At 35.0% G+C, this 17,723-nt stretch overlaps 1 protein-coding gene across 1 annotated transcript; it reads left to right on the top strand.

Annotated features, from left to right (window-relative positions):
• Positions 1–1,044: 1,044 nt before the first annotated feature.
• Positions 1,045–14,163, top strand: LOC108521225 (alpha-mannosidase 2-like). Its single transcript, XM_017860932.1, has 2 exons — positions 1,045–1,202; positions 13,926–14,163. The coding sequence occupies exons 1-2, from the start codon at positions 1,058–1,060 to the stop codon at positions 14,156–14,158; spliced, it is 378 nt and encodes a 125-aa protein (XP_017716421.1). The 5' UTR covers positions 1,045–1,057; the 3' UTR covers positions 14,159–14,163.
• The last annotated feature ends 3,560 nt before the right edge of the window (positions 14,164–17,723 follow it).

The following is a 17,723-nucleotide window of genomic DNA, read 5'->3' as shown; positions in this document are numbered from 1 at the left end:
GAGCAAGTCAGGAGGGTACTGGAAGAGCTGCAGGACTGAAGGAAGAAACAGAGACTGCTAAGACATCCTCCTACCCAGCTCATTTCCAAAGATTTGTCGGCTCATCCTTGGGAAAATTTTATTTTATTTATTAAAGTCATATATTCCATAGAGAGAGAAATATTATTGCCTTAAAATACTTTGTATTGACTTTTATGTAATTTGTTCGGCCTTTAAATTTTTTTTGTAACTCATTTATATATTCGGATGTGAGTTTTGTAATCCAGTTTTGACATAATTTAAATTTTACAAAAGGTTGTTTGGTTGTGTTGTCACATTTAATATTATAGAAACTGTGAAGAACAAAAGTAAAGTTTTAGTTTTTTTTCCCACTGTTTTTTCCTTTGCATCCAAACGTTATTAGCCAGCAGGAATACTGCATTGAAAAGCTAGAAAACATTAGGATACATAAAAGCTAAATCTCAATTTAAAAAATGTTCTCAATTTTTAGATGATTATGCCTAGTTGACCCTGTTGTAGTTTTACTTCTAGGATAAAATAGGTAGATAGAACATATGCTACATGGAAGAATAGCTATAGATAGGTGTATTTTTGTTCAGGTATAGATTTTTAATATACATGAGATTTACTATAAAATAAAGACAGCTCAAAGTAAAATATCATTTTCAGCACTATTTTTGAAAATACTGAAATATCTGGTCACTATCAAATTTCATCAGAAATTTTTTTCTTGGTTCTTTTTCTATAAATTTCTATTAAATTGTTTTGGAAGTAAAGTAGGGGAAGAAGAATAGAATAAACTTATTTTTTATGAGAAGCAGATGGGAGAGGATTATTTATCAGGGTAGTTTTGTAGCACAAATAGCATTTCAAGCCTTTAAATGGTGATGAAATATTTTCTACTCTAAACTCCTCAATTAATGTCTACAGAAATAGTTTTATTTTATAAAATATATATGCAGAGTATAGCAGTGAATAATTTTGAGCAAGTATTTGCCAACATTAAATTTAAATTAATAATGGTTAAACTTTAATTTTTTTTCTTTTACATTTTTAGATGTTGGATGTTTACAGTCTAATTTCTTTTGACAATCCAGATGGTGGAGTTTGGAAGCAAGGATTTGACATTACTTATGAATCTAATGAATGGGACACTGAACCCCTTCAAGTCTTTGTGGTGCCTCATTCCCATAACGACCCAGGTAAAATTTGCACTTCAAAAAAAACAGGAGGTTATTAAGTTCCTTTAGGCCTAGAGTCTTTTAATGAGAGTCCGGTAGAGGCCACTTCTCAAATTTTTGAGACATTATTCTCTGACTTTTAACATTAATGTATTCCTTTTATGTGTCATTATGTTTTAGTGTTCTCATTTTATCAATTTATGTGCCATTCAAGGATAGTATCTGTGCAATATGAAATGGTAATAAACAAAAAAGAAGGCCTTGCTTTTGGGAGAAAAACTGTATATACTTTTAAGAGACTGATTGTTGATTTTAGTAACTTTTTGTAAAATATTGCATGGGAGAAATATTTCATGTCTATGAAGTCTACCTTTAGAAGAGGCAGAATACTCATGGGAAAGTTTGAATCTTTAAAATAGAGAAGCAGTATTAAATGATTTAAGAACCTTGGTGTTGATTGGTTTCAGGCACATACGAATGTGAGTCTCAGCTCTCTGTATTTATCAGTGTTAGGCAACTTTAGGCAAGTTACTTTATCCCTCTGAGACCAAGTTTTTTCCCTGGTAGAATAAGGATAATAGTATCTGTTTCAGTAGGGTGAAAAGTGAAAGAATCATGTATGGCACAACAGTAGCTGCTGTCATTATTGTTACTACATATGATGGCGTTTATTTATAGGGGCCATAGATTTCCCCCCCTCCTGCTCCCCCCTCAACCACCAAGATGAGGGGAAATTGTTTCAATTATAATGGGACATAGGATTTGATATACATATTTGTTCGTTTGAGTACACAGACACAGATAATTTTGTTGCCGCATTTTTTTTTTGTGGGGGTTGGGTGGGGGGTGTATTTCTAAAGACTTATTTTGAAGGAGTGTGTTACTTTTCTTAATATCTTGATTTCATGATTACTGTTAGAAGCACTAGTAACCTAATAATTTGAAGGTTTTTTCTTTGCTTCCAACATTCATTTATCTTCTACTTACATTTTTTCCCCATTAGTTTATTGGCAGATACTCCTATTTTTCTATTTCTAAGACAATAAAACATGTTACTTTAGGTCTGGACACATGATTTAGTGAAGCATTTTTTGTGTGTGTGTGTGTGCTGCTTTTGGGTGTGAGATATAGTCTGTGAGCTTAGATATTGAAATGCTTGGATTTCTAGACTACTTCAATATTTAGTATGCACTGACATGTAAAGTGTATGAAATCAATATTCTGGAAATTTGTGATGAGCAATTACTACACATCAGCTTCTGACTTGATTTCCCTATCTTTGATCTTAATGTCTTTATCTTTTCCTACAAATACTTGTTGGTGTTATGTTTTCCTCATATATATTTTAGATTGTCTTTCTCCTTAATCTTAGCCTGTACCTTTTAAATCCAAACTCAGGGAAGGCTGGGCATCATGGAAAGACTTCAGGGATTTGGAGCCAGGCAGAATGAGGCTGGTATCTTGGCTCTGCTGTGTATTGCCTGTGTGTCCTTGGGCACATTGATTTGTGTATCTGTAAAATGGAGATCATACAGGTGGAGTAGCATCTTAAGCCAGGGTTAGTTATAAAGTAATTATAAAAGGTGATGAAAATTACATCTAATCCAGATTTCTCTGCTATTTATTCACTTGAGTACAGATTAGTTAGTACATTTGCATTTAGGGGATGCATATGAAAAACAGGTATCTTTGATTACTAGACTTACACTCAGTGAGGTGAGGTGCTCACACTTAATGTAGGATCTAGACAGCTTTTGGCACTGCAGATTTTTTGCCTCTATAAATCTCATAATCACTGTTGAATATTCAATTATTGAGTGAAATGGTGAAAGAGCCACTTGTAATATCTAAATTTTTAGTTCTGTCTTCTCTTTCTGCCAGTCACATTTAGTTTAATTCTTGTTACTTAATTGGGAGAGTGATGTGATTCCATAGTATAATCTTCCTTGTAGGCTTATAAATATACTTCGAAGTATGTCTTGTGAGTCTTCCTCATATGAAGCCCACTTCTTCCCTTTTCTTGATTTTTTAAAAAGACCTTTATTCTGTCCCTTTTTCTGCCATTTTTAATTCCCACCAGTCTCATTTCTTGTTATTCCATACATGGGCTTTTAACTATAATAATAAAATCTATGGTTTACCAGGCAGAGTGCCAGATGTTTTACAGACATTTAGTGCATACCCATGAAGGTTAGTGCCATGCTTCACGATGAAGGTGTTACCAGGTTACACAGCTAACAAGGGGCACCAGAATACTTTCCTGACAATTTACCTGGATCTCCCACTAAAGTAAATTCTAGCGGCAAAGAACATATGCTTCCTATTAAACACACTTTCCTCATGGCCTAGCTGAACACTTGGCATATAGAATAATTGCCAAAAAAATAAGGCCTTTTTGACCTTTCTCAAAGCCCCTCCGCCACATACTCATACTACACACACACACCTCCACGCTTGCAGGTCTTCGCAGATGTAAACATTGACAGCATTTTTACTTGGTCTGCTCACTAGAATGTTAGCTCATTAAGGGCTAGAACTTTGTTTTATTCACTGCTGTGTTGGGAATGCCTAGAATCATAACTGGCACATAGTACTGAGTCATTAAGAGTTTGGCTAAATAAGTTAATGAGCTAATGAATCTGACTCTTCAAACTAGGATGAAACATTTGACTTATTCCTTGGCCTAGGCTTTTCTTTTAAGTTCCCTCCTTCCTGATGGCTACTTATTTCTACTCTAAAACAAACAAACAAACAAAAAACTTATTTAAATTACTCTTTTGTAATTTTGTATACTAGAAACAGGCCATAATAAGCTCTTTGAGGGCAGGGATTGCTCTTGATTTTTAGACTTTTTTTTGTTGTTGTTTGCATTACTATTCCTCCTTAGTTAGTAGGTCATCTTCTGAGTAGACATTCCTAATAAGTATTCCTGACTGTAATCTCTTTCGGTATCCTAGTAACTATTGCTGAATCTTTTTGTCTTAGTAAAAGATGTTAATGACCCTGACTCTCACACCCTTCTCCACTTGGAAAAAATAATTGTCAGAAACAAATCTTTTAAAACTATAGTGATTTTTGCTGTCAAGCAAAATGCTAGAGAGACGAATCCACTGACTTAATAATTTTCACTATTCCTTAACAAAAGTAAAATATTGGCAAACTAAATTATTCTGTGAAAACCTGAATTATTCACATCATGAAAACCATTCTTTTTAATAGAGGAAAAAGAGAAAGATGTGTTCATATACGCTCCAAGTCAAAATGTGACTCTATAATGGGAAATCTTTGTATAATACTCCTAAATGAACGTGAGGTTAGGAAGTGTTCTTTCTAAATGAGATTTATAGAGAGATTTGTTTGCATTTTCTGCAGCACAATTTAAAACAAGCTGTAACTTAGTAGTTTGTTTCATTGGTGGATTTTTGTCTATTGGGGATAGAAATATTTGAAATAGATTTTTAAAAAATTGTTGTATTTAGTTCCCCAACTTTGTGAATTTATGTTGCTGTGTTTTTCTATATATAGATATCTTTCTTTTTGGACTGAGTTGGTAATATCTCTCAAGAAAAGGTAAATTTCACAATATGTTGGTATCTTAATAAAGTTCCAAATTATGTTAGTCTGTGAAAACATGTAACAATTGTCATAAAATATTTAAGTGTTTTACATGAGTACAAACCGAATTGGAAAAGAATTGTGAAGTAAATGCTGATAACTTTGTACTGTTATGCTTTTGAAAGTTTTGAATCGTAGACCATGAAATTAAATGTTAGTTGATTGATACATGTTCATGTCGTATTTAATAAGCTGATTAAAACACAATTACAGCACTTTTGTATCTACAATCTTAATTCTTTGCTTCCCACTAGTTAAACTGCTGAACTATTTGGTTAATTTTACTTCAAAGAAATCACAGTGTGTGGAGAGAAGATAAGGTATACTAAATGGAAGGTTGGACAGCATATTGTTAGTTAGGCAATTTGTGAAATGAACATTAGAAAATAATCCCCCTTGTGGTATGACTCTAAAATAGTAGGAAGACCTAGGCCCAAGAGTTACACTGGAAAATAATTTTCTTTTGTGCATTTGCAATTCTTTTGCAGAATTTTTTATTGACTCAGAGGGTGATTAGGACTTTTCAGCTTTTTTTGTGTATAAAATTAAGAAACAGATGTTTGCATTTAGTATTATGATAATTATGTATCCTTTAAAAAAAGTTTGTAAAAAAAAGAATAAAAACATGAGGAAATCAGTGTAATATTTTCAAATATTTCCAAGTATAGTTAGAATTTGAAAATAGTTCTGGTCAGCCATAGTTGGCTAATGTCTCTATCGGGGTGTCCAATTTTTTGGCTTCCCTGGGCCACATTGGAAGAAGAATTGTCTTGGGCCACACATAAAATACACTAACACTAACAATAGGTGATGAGCTAAAAAATAAAATCGCAAAAAAATTTCATAATATTTTAAGAAAGTTTACAAATTCATGTTGAGGCTCATTCAAAGCCTTCCTGGGCCACATGCAGCCCGTGGGCCGCAGGTTGGACAAACTCGATGAAAGGTGGTCGAGACTTAGAAGTCTGGTTGCTAACGGAACTTTGCTGATCAGAATGAGATGGTCATCATCAGAAGGAGAAGTTGTATGTGAACACTGTTCGGGGAGTACTTTATTTGGTATAGCCACTGCAGGATAAAGTGGATTTTTTGGTTTTGACTGCCATGATTGGAAATTTTAGTTTCTGGAGCTAAAATTTTTAGTATGAGGAACGACTGAGATCTGGCATTTATTGCCTGTCCCGCATCAGGTGAGTGACAGGTCTTTGTTACTTTTTCCTTTGTGTAATTCTTTAACCCTGAAAAGTGGTAAATTAAGCCACATTTAATAGGTGAGGGCAGCGAGGCTAAGTTAGGGTATAGTAATTTGTTCAAAGTCAGTTAATTTAATTATACATTCTCAGAGGTTGGTGAATTGAAGCTCAGGATTGCCTGATTGTAAAATCTGTGTTTTTTCCATTTACATCTTTTTATTGCCTCTTAAGATACTTTATTTAGTTAAAATTATTCTATTCCTTTTCTTCTTGTGTTGTAGGCATTAGCCAATTCAACACATTTATCTAGACTTAGGATTGTTAATAGAGTTGTCAGATTTAGCAAACAAAAATATAAAATACTCAGTTAAACTTGAATTTTCAATAACAATGAATAGTTTGTGTGTGTGTGTGTGTCCCAAATATCACATGCAGCATGCTTATACTAAACATTTATTTGTTGTTTATCAGAAATTCAAATTCAACTTCACTCTGCATTTTATCTGACAACCTTAATTGTTAAGAAAATTGTAGCACTTAAGAGTTAAATGGCTGTATATGGCTATCTAGAATTCTGTTTTTAGAGATCTCTAAAATATGTGTGTTGAGATTCCTTTTTAGAGGAAGAATAGATGGTTTGGTCTCTCATTGGTCTTTATTCTTTGAGGAGCACATATGTTAAGCAGCTGCTGAGAAATGTAGATTAAATAGCTCCTCGTTCTCCTAATTTCAGTTACCTTTGTCTATCTTTCAAGCCTGGGTGCTTCAAAACTCTCCAGTGCCCTGGTAATACAAATAATTACTAGCACGTAGGGAATTATTATGTTCTGTGCACTATTCTAGGCATTTTACATATATCACATCCATTACTCCTTTCAGCAACTTCATGACAGAGTCCTGTAGTTACCCTCACTTCATAGATGTGGGAGAAGTGGCAGGAGAGAGCATAAGTGATACCTGTTCATGGCAGGTCTAGGTTTGAAATCAAGTGATCTTTTTCCAGAACCAGGACATGTAACAGTTTTTAATATATTCCTTTTGTGGATAATTCTGAAACCACAGGCTGAGCATATAGGAGGAAAGTCTTTTAAGTATTTCCAAGCCAAATGTCAACTAGTTTAGTGTTATTAATCATAAAAAAGATTTTTTTCAACTGTCTTGCAAAAGTGGACATCTCACTGCACTATCTCCTATCCTTTTCCTTCTGATTTTTCTGGTTTGTCTTTATTGAAATGAATGTCTCTGTCCTTAAGTACTACATTAGTACATGAAATGGTGAGTGGTTTTCCTCATTACTACATTTTCTACAATTAGAAAGTGATTTACAAGCAATATTTTCTAGCTTTTGTTTTGTTTTGTTTTGTTTTTTGAGATGGAGTCTTGCTCTGTTGCCCAGACTGGAGTGCAGTGGCGTGATCTCGGTTCACTGCAACCTCTGCCTCCCAGGTTCAAGCAGTTCTCCTGCCTCAGCCACCTGAGTAGCTGGGATTACAGGCACACGCCACAGTGCCCAGCTAATTTTTTTTGTATTTTTAGTAGAGACGGCGTTTCACCATATTGGCCAGGCTGGTCTTGAACTCTTGACCTCAAGTGATCCATCTGCCTTGGCCTCCCAAAGTGCTGGGATTACAGACTTGAGCCACCACACCTGGCAATATTTTCCAGCCTTTAAGTTGGTTTCTTTTAGAAACTGTGATAATTTGCCCAGTATTTGTCTAAAGCTAAGTAGCCCCTTCATGTACCCTGAGAGTAACCCACCAAAGAAGGTCCCTTTTCCTTCTCACAGTGTCTCTCATATTTTAGACAGTTTTCTCATTATTTCAAATAACCAAACTCTGTTGGGGNCTTCATTGAATTAAAGCTGATATGCTTAGAAAACTATTAAATGACGCTGAATCAACTGGGAAAAACAGGTTAGATTATTTTGGAAACCTGCGTTCAAAATCATTTAGAGGCATCAGCAGGTTTCTAGGTTTTCCAAATCTCATAGGTCTCTGGAATCCTTAACTTCATCTGTGACTGTCTGCTTACCCTCTCTTGGAAACTTAGTTGATTACTAAGTTCTCTTCATTTTGTCTCATTGACCTCTTATTTCCCTCTGTTTATTTCCACTGCAGTCCATAACCATTTTTTACAGAATTTTGCAGTGGTCTCATTTTCTGTTTCTCTGCTTCTACTTTGCCTTTTTAGTCTTCACACTCTTAGTACAGTTATTTTTGAAAGCACAGGTCAGAAAACCCTCACGTCCTCCCTCCAAAGTTCTCTGTAAGAAACAGTAATGGTTTAGAAGGTTTTCAATAATCTGTCTCCCACTTCTATTTTTATATTTATTTCTCACCATGTTTGCATCATGTACCCTGCAATGCAGCCATACTCAACTTCCTGTCTTTTCCATATGCTCTTCCCTCTATTTGGAACTACCACCCTTTTTCTGTCTCCAGATGATGACTAATCTAAGAATCTTTCTTCTTTTCTTTTGGTAAGACTTTACCATTTATTTCCATGGCATTTTGTTCATATTTTCACTGTAGAATCTGTTTTCATTTAGCTTTGCTTTATTGCTTTGCCCTTATTAGATGCAAGGTACGTTTTTGAATGAATAAATCAGAACGTTAATTAAAACTCTTTCACAGTTTATCAGGGAGGAAAAGCAAACTTAACTTATAATAGAAATGTTGGAATTAAAATTAATCAGCAGCATATTTGAGTAATAGTAATACCATTTAAGATTGTATGTTACCCTTTAAGTATATGACTAGAAGTTGCAGTTGAATATTGAAGGATTACCGAGTGATGGAAGAAACCTGTTTGTCATTTGTTCATAGAAAATAACTTAATTGCTAGATGAGAACAATAGACACTGAGGATTCTGAAAGGAGGGAGAGAGGGAAGAGGGAGATGACTGAAAAACTACCTGTTGGGTACTGTGTTCACTGTTTGGGTGATGGGATCAATAGAAGCCCGAACCTTAACATCATGCAATATACCACGGAACAAACCTGCAAATATACCTCTTGAATCTAAAATTTAAAAAAGAGTAAATTATTAGAACAAAGGATATTTCTGTTTTTAATGAACTTTATTTTAAAATTTGAGAATATTTATCACATTGAAATGGAAAAAAGTCTTAAGGCTTAAGTTGCATGTGTTAATTGTTTATTACCAAGGTATTATTTATCTAGATGTAATTTTTTTTTTCAAAAACTTTTCATGTTTTCCTGAAGGTTGGTGCTTATTTAACTTTTGAGTGGAATTAATATACTTTAAAAGCCATTATTAATAAAAATAAAAATAAAAGAAAAAAATCATTATAGCAATTAAAACCATAGCAGTGTAACAGTACTTTGTGGAGCGGGGTGCCTTCTTAGGGATGGGTGTTTTAATCATCTTAGGGCTGACAGATCCTCTTAAAATGTAAATATTTTGGAAACTTAAAAATATTGGACAATGATTGTTAGGTATCAGAACAGAGAGGAAACATATTAAAGCTAATAGTGTTGTATCATTTTATCTTTAGTTTCATTTCTAGTTGAAGTAATAAATTTGCATTTGTACTTTTTCCCCAGACCTTTTGGCTATACCTTTCATTCATCGTATCAAGTACTTACTGAACTCTTGCTTTTATATGTTTGCATATTAAACATACTAGATTAAGTTTGAGTGGCAGTGTGTGCTCAGGCCTGCTTCTAAAATTTGCAGGATCTGGGGCAAAGTACACAGAGGCCCACATACCCTGTGTTTAAACATTTAAAAGTTATAAATCAAAGTAATAAATTACTAAAGAAAAATAGGTCTTCTCCTCTTGCCTGGAGAAGTAGCTCAGTGATCTAGAAGACCAAATGTAGGTTTAGATTGCTGTAGCTCTGGTTCCCCACTGGAATGTGGTGGTGTGTATGCGGAGAGCCAGCCTGTGGGGCAGGCCAACTGCCTTCTCCTCCCCGGCCTGGCCCTGTGCCAAACCAGGAAGGACGTTGCCTGAAGAGATCCTGGTGCCGGGTCTACACCCCTACAGACTACAACCTCTTGGCCACTGTTTAGGCTAGAGAGGTTCCCATTTGTTAGGGTAAAGTGCCCTGATGGGGAAAGACTTGCAAGAGTCCCAGTAGGCTTCCAGTTTGGGGCTGTTTAGACAGATTTCTGGACCCTGGTATTCAGAAGGGCAGGGCAGGCTCTGGGTCAGTTTGTCCTGTGGATTTATCCAATTGAAAGGGGTGTAGTCAGAAGAATAGGGAGGTCCTTTTAGAATCAAGGGCTCAGGGCCAGGTGCCTCTTGCCCAGGTCCTCATGGTGGTACTTACTGTATGCCCTTGAACCAAATAAAACTAAATGTTTCTGAAGAGCATCAGAACTCCACGTAGTCTCTAGATTTCCAACCTATGGCTGAGAGCTCAAAATTTAAAAAATAAATTGTGATTTGTCTGTGAACAGTTACTAGGTACTTAATTGTTCATGGACATTGAATATAGGCAATAGAGTTTCCAGCTTTATTAGCTGTTTTTTATTTTAGAACTTAAAAAAAAAAATTAAATAGTGCTATCGAATTTGGGTTTATGCCTGCTTTGTGGAACTTGTAATTATGCACTCTTTGTTTTAAATATTTCCCCACTTATTTAAAATAGCTATTAGCTTTTTTATGGGTGGTAATAGTGTTAGAATGGAAAAGAATAAATTGAAAGTTATTCTTAATGCTGTTCTAGCCCTGGTTCAATTTTCAAGTATATTCAACAGAAAGAAAAAAGCTGTGAATTGACCACTTAAGTAAATCAGTTTGCAACTCAGTGTCCTAAGATTATTAAATCTAGAGGTAGGAATATAATTTTATGTCATGAAAATTCATCCCCTACCACTTTTTGTAAAATACTATATTTTTGGTTGGTCTCATGTTAATATACAATTGTAGTTTTTACAGTAATTTTGAAAACGAAAGAACCAATTCAGTGTAAAAGGGAATACTTGATTACTCTATTGTATAAGAACAATAAAAGCTAATTTACTGTTATATTACTCAGTACCGAAAGCTGCAAGAGGCTATCTTTCAGTTCATTCTTCATTAATTATGCTGTATGGTGGTGATATTAGTATGAGTTTTATGGAAGGCTTTCAGGTTGACATCTCTGAGCTTGTATTTTGGCTCACGTGAATGTCTTTACCATATTTTTCTTACGATTGTTGAAGGGTGAATGAAGTGTTGAAGGCAAAATGGACTAATCAGTCACTGTGATTCCTCTATGAAAACTCCCATGATAAACTCTTTTGAAATGGCCTTAGTTCATCACAGATTATAACTGTTGAAAATAGTTGTGCTTAATAAAAAACACACAAAAAAACTTTTACTTATCAATCTTCATAAAGACTAACCCTTAAAAATTTGCCTTTTATGCTAGATTACTGGAGTTTTATTATCAAATTAATTTGGAGGCATTTCACTATTTATAGTTCTTTATCTAGTAGCCAGATAATTAGGAATTAGTTTGAACCTTAAAATTTAGGTAAAAGGTATTATGTGATATCTTAAAGATGATAATTCTAACAGAACCATTTCATTTACATGGTCTTTGTTGCACGTGTATAATAAAAGCATGGTACAGAAATAGATTTACTTACGTACATTTGAATTTAGCTCAGTTTTGCAATAAGTAGGTAGATGGAGTATGTTCAGTTAAATATTATGTTGGTATTTGATAAAATAAATTCTTCCCACATTGCAATCTTTATTTCTTGGATGGTAATGATGCTGATTTGTTCTAGGACTGAATAAGTTTGCTAGGGCTGCCATAGCAAAGTACCAGACTAAGTGGCTTAAACAACAGAAATTTGTTTTTTCACAGTTCTGGAGTCTAGTGTCCAAGATCAAGGTGTTGGCAGAGTTGGTTTCTTTTGAGGTCATTTCTCCTTGGCTTGTTGATGGCTGTTTTCTCCTTGTGTTTTTGCATGGTCTTCCTTGTGTATCTATGTTCTAATCTCCTTTTCTTATAAGTACATCAATAGTCATATAGGATTAGGGCCTATCTTCATGACCTCATTTTATCTTAATTACCTCTTTAAAGACCTGTCTCCAAATACAGTCACCTTCTGAGGTTGTGAGACTTCAGCATATGACACAGATCTGTCCATAACAAGGGCATAGAGTGAATTCAGTGCAAACTGAAATTTTGGGTAACCAATATATGTTTAAAATGTGGAGCAGTTTATGTAAGTGTTTTAATTGTCTGCTTTACAAATTAGGTGTTCAGAATATTTTTTATTTCCCCTTTACTTAGTTTAATTGTACAGATGTGGGAAAGGGCAATTAAAGACTGATTGTGATATCAGTTCTGAGCACTTGATGTTTTTTAACTTGGTGGTGTTGGTATGGTCATCCGGGAGTTAGGGCATCCTGTTTAAGAGTTGGTTGAGTTTTCTGGGCTATTCCCTGGGAATCCAGAGGTGGATCCTGGCTCAGTGCTCTGGGGGCAGTGCTCCAGGTTAGTACTTTGGTGAAGCTAGGTGGGATTCTTTGCAGACCACTATTTCATGAAATATCTTTATGAGGTTTTAAAAATAGACACAGGCTTTTTTAGTTAAATGTGGAAAAAACTGAAGTATCCAGGAAGTGTTCTTCGGTGTCAAACCAGGTTAAAAGTGCCCCAGATCAAGAAAGTCCTATAAAGACTATTTGACAGTGTATTTCTGTTTGGTCCCGTAGCTTCATACTTGCCACATTATAGGTGCTCAGTAAATAATTGTAGGGTGAATGAGTAGATTTCAATTAAAGCAAGAGGAACAAATAAGTCGTAGCTGCAGTGCTCTTTTCAAAAGCTCATATTCACATTGTCAGAATAGTTTTGTCTTCTCTGCCCTGGCAGGCTTTTGTTTTTTATTATTTTTTTTGCCAGCAAATACAGTTTACATGTTAATTTAACTATATACAGATAAGAAACAGCCATTTGGACCCCCTTATTTTTAAATCTCTCACAGGTAAGTTTGGAAACAATAGACCAATAGTTCAGCCGGGATACATAGAAACTCCCTATAAGATTTTTTAGATGGGTACGGGTTATTTTTTAGGGAGTCTACTTGGCCTGCCACCAGTAGGTGCAATTAGGTGGCTGCATATGCTTTTGCTTGGCCATCTTAGTAGTCTGCCTTGTGGCGCTATGTTTGGACCTGTTGGTGTTAAAAAATTTTATGTTTCTTATAGCCAAATTGCAATTAACTTTAGATAAAATTTCCAGGATATTTGGAAAATATAGGAAAAAACAGCTGTCAACATCTATAATTCTCTTTTTGAAAAATTTTACCTATTATGCGTTCACATTTGTTGTTTGATTAGTGTTACTTTGTGCTTCTAAGGAATTGAAAAATGAACAGCTTTTGGGAACAAATGTCTGTATTTTGCAGAATTCTACTTCTCAGTATTCATATTTATGCTGTAATTACCTTATTGGTCTGCTGTAAGCTTTTAGGTATAGTATATATTTGCGATCTCTTTTTTCTTAGTTTAACTTATTTAATGGGTGAAGAATTTTAGATGTGGTATGAGAGGATAAAATTTGGATCCTATATTTTGAGAACAGTACTGCCAACTTGTTAACACTGTTTGGATTTTTAAAATTCAAAAAAAATTCCTTAAACTACAGATAAAAAATTGAATTAGATGCTGTAATTGTTAGATATAAGTAACTGCTTTTTGGCCTTTGGTCATCTATCTTATTTTTCTCATTTATATCTGAATTTGTGCAGTTTTCAGAGTGTTTTCATTGTTTTAATATTAGTGGGTTTCTGAGTCTCATGACAACTAAAATGGAGTTTCATTAATTGAAAACACCTATTAAATTTAAAAATATGTCTATGAATGAAACTTCAAAGGATGTCCAAAGTAATGCAGTGGAATGTGACTGAGTTGAAATCAGCCATACGAATCAGACCTTTGTGGTATATTTGTGTCTTGATTTAGGTTGGTTGAAGACTTTCAATGACTACTTTAGAGACAAGACTCAGTATATTTTTAATAACATGGTCCTAAAGCTGAAAGAAGACTCACGGAGGAAGTTTATTTGGTCTGAGATCTCTTACCTTTCAAAGTGGTGGGATATTATAGATATTCAGAAGAAGGATGCTGTTAAAAGGTTTGTTTTAAAACTTTTTTGGAATTTGGTAGTATTAGAAATTAATTGTACAATGAACTAAGTATTGAATTTTTAGATGGTGAAAATTCTTAGCTTTATATCTGAAACTTAAAATATTTCTTCACATACCATTTTCATTGGTTTTGGTTCATCTCTGAAAAAGCCATTTGAAACTTTTGCATTTAAATCCTGTGTTCCACTGGGCGCTCACTGCTGTAATCCCAGCACTTTGGGAGGCTGAGATGGGCGGATCACCTGAGGGCAAGAGTTCAAGACCACCCTGGCCAATGTGGTGAAACCCTGTCTCTACTGAAAATACAAACAAATTAGCCAGGTATGGTGGCTCATGCCTGTAATTCCAGCTACTCAGGAGGCTCAGGCATGAGAATTGCTTGGACCCAGGAGGCAGAGGGTTGTAGTGAGCCAAGATAGTGCCACTGCACTCCAGCCTGGGTGACAGTGCGAGACTCTGCCTTGGAGGAAAAAAATCTTATGTTCCAACTTTGTTCCACAAATGGAATTACTAGGTCAAAGTGACTTAATAGTTTAAAAGTTTTTTTTAAGCATATAATTAAAGTGACTCCTGTATAAGTTTGTTTCAGTGTATTTTTCAGTCTTCCATATAGAAATTATCAATTTATTTGCTTTTTGGTCAGCAATATAATTTTGAAACTGTTGGCCAATTTGATGGTTGAAAATTTCATTTTAATTTTATTTTGATTGGTAACAATGTTGCATATTTTCTCATACAGGTGAAGGTTTTGTGACTTGCCTATTATTCTTTTCTTACTGATTTTAGGAGTGTTTATATATATTCCTTAACTCATATTTTTCCTTAAATTTTTATTTTCGTGTTTTAGTGTTTGATATACAAAATTTTAAGACATTTATCTTCTCAAATCTGTTATTCTGTTTTCTTCAGATACTGCTTTTGCTGTCATGTTTTAAAAAGTTTTCTCCAATCTAGAGGTCAAATAAATAGTGCTTTTTTTCTTCCTAATTTCATTTTTTACCATTCACTTTTTAAAAAACTGATTTTTAAAAAAATATGTTACAATGGGAGGTTTTCTGATCTCCATGTATCCCCTGGAGTTAAGAATTATCTTATAAGATAATTCTTATTAAGAATTTAATTTAGTTTTCTTTAATTTATTTAGTGTCACTTATACAGCGCTTACTGTATTAGTCCCTGTTCTAAGCACTTTACAAATTGTAGATAATAATCTTCTAAACAATTCTGTGAAACAGGTACAATTGTTATCCTTGTTTTACACATCAGGACACTGACTTGTCCAGGGTCACAGGGCAGCCTAGTATTCCATGTGGTCCAGACTGTCCAGCTCCAGAGACTGTCTCCTTTGCACACTGCACCATCCTGCCTCCCCAAGGTTGAATTAGTCCATCCTTTTCTCGTGATTTGAAGTGCAATCTTTATTATATTTAAGTATGCATTAGTTCCTGGGCATTTGGATCTGTTTCATGGACTTTCCTGTTAGACTGTAATTGTTGTGCCTTTGTGATATATTTCATTAATTGACAGTTGAAGAGTTCCCTCTCGTCTTTTTGTTTTTAATATTTTTAGTTATTATGGATACATAATAGTTGTACACATTTATGGGGTACATCTGGTATTTTAATATAAGCATATAACGTATAATCAAATCAGGGTCATTGGGATATCTATCACCTCAAACATTTATCATTTTCTTGTGTTAGGAACATTGGAATTCTTTTAGTTATTTTGAAATATATGATACAGTATTCTTAACTATATTAAAAAGTTCTTTCAATGAGTGAGCATTTAATTTTCCCCAAGTGCTTTAGAATTAATTTGTTAAATTCTTTATACTCCATCAAAAAAGTAATCTCTTTGGATTTTGATGAAAATTGATGTAAACATTTAAAGATAATTTGGGGAGAATTGAATTTTTATAATTTCCATTGGATTTTTTTTTTTCCCTCCTGATAGGAGGCTTAAAATGCTTATAGGTTTGGCTAGGGAGGTACTTTAAATGAAGGGTATATTTTCTATGAGTACTGGGATTAATTAACTACCTCATCCAAAGGGGCTAGCCACATCACTTTAGCCATGTGCTGCCACTGGAACCAGAGTTGTCAGGATATCCCTCCAGTTACTCAAGACAAGCTAGAATTCCAAAATATTATGTAAAATACCTAGAATTTTTACATTGAAATGTTAGCTATTAATTTAGATTAATATACCAGGACATGCACACATGTGCATGCATACACACACACACATATATACACACACACATAGACACACACAGTGCCAAACAGATCACATCAACATTTCTGAATCTGTAGTTTAGATATTAAGTTTTTTGCCAAGTGCAGGGGCTAATGGCTATAATCTCAGTGACTTGGGAGGCTGAGGTGGGAGGATCCCTTGAGCCCAAGAATTGGAGGCTACCATGAGCTGTGATCATGCCCCTGCACTCCAGCCTGGGTGACTGGGCAAGACCTCAACTCTAAAAAAAAATTTTTTTTTTAGGTCTTTAGGTCTTACATTACTTCTTGAGCGTGAATAATATTTCATATTTTCTAAGAAAATACTTTTATAGATACTCTACTCAGATTGTTTCTGATTTTAAGAATTTATCCCATCTGTAGTTATTTTTGCTTTTTTGTCGCTTCTTTTGGGAATCTGATTTTTTTCTTCATTTTGATTTACTTAATTTTGTTGGTTTTTGCCCACCTTACCCTCGTAGAACCTATTTATATTTTACCAATCTTTTTTTTTTTTTTTTTTTTTTTTGAGGCCCAGAGTCTCGTCGTCGCCCCAGGCTGGAGTGCAGTGGCCAGATCTCGGCTCACTGCCCAAACTCCGCCTCCCGGCGTTCACGCCATTTCTCCTGCCTCAGGCCTCGCCGAGTAGCTGGACTACAGGCCGCCGGGGGCCACCTCGGTCCCGGGCTAGTTTTTTGTATTTTTAGTAGAGACGGCTCCGGCTTCACTGTGTTAGCCAGGAACCGCTCGATCTCTCCTGACCTCGTGATCCGCCCGTCTTGGCCTCCCAAAGTGCTGGGATTACAGGCTTGAGCCACCGCGCCCGGCCTACCAATCTTTACTCTTGACCTATCTGCTTTCATCTTTCGTAATTCCTTCTACTCAGTTTCACTAATGCTAAATGAGCCAGTCTACTTAATAAGTTTATTTGTGTGTTTACCTTTTAGCAATATTCTGAGTAGCTTTTTGTATGTTTTTATATGCTGTTTTCTTATTTTTTTTTGTAAATATTTAATAACTGTACTACTGTTTTCTTTTTAAGTATGTTAGAAAAATAATTTTCAATTTGCAAATTCTTTTTTTCCCCAGTTATACTTTATTATAAACTAGCTTTAATGTCTTATGGCCATAGAGTATGGACTGTATACTTTTTTTTTTGTTTTTGAGACTGAGTCTCACTCTGTCACCTAGGCTGAAGTACAGTGGTGTGATCTCAGCTCACTGCAACCTCTGCCACCCAGGTTCAAGTGGTTCTCCTTCTTCACCCTCCCAAGTAGCTGGGATTACAGGCACCCGCCACCACGCCTGGCTAATTTTTGTATTTTTAGTAGAAACAGGGTTTCACCATTTTGGCCAGGCTGGTCTTGAACTCCTGA

The sequence above is a fragment of the Rhinopithecus bieti genome, unplaced genomic scaffold (genome assembly GCF_001698545.2).
Source record: "Rhinopithecus bieti isolate Rb0 unplaced genomic scaffold, ASM169854v2 scaffold_58955, whole genome shotgun sequence".
Classification (NCBI taxonomy): domain Eukaryota; kingdom Metazoa; phylum Chordata; class Mammalia; order Primates; family Cercopithecidae; genus Rhinopithecus; species Rhinopithecus bieti.
The sequence above is the reverse complement of the archived record's forward strand: the minus strand, read 5'-3'. Positions and strand labels throughout refer to the sequence as shown.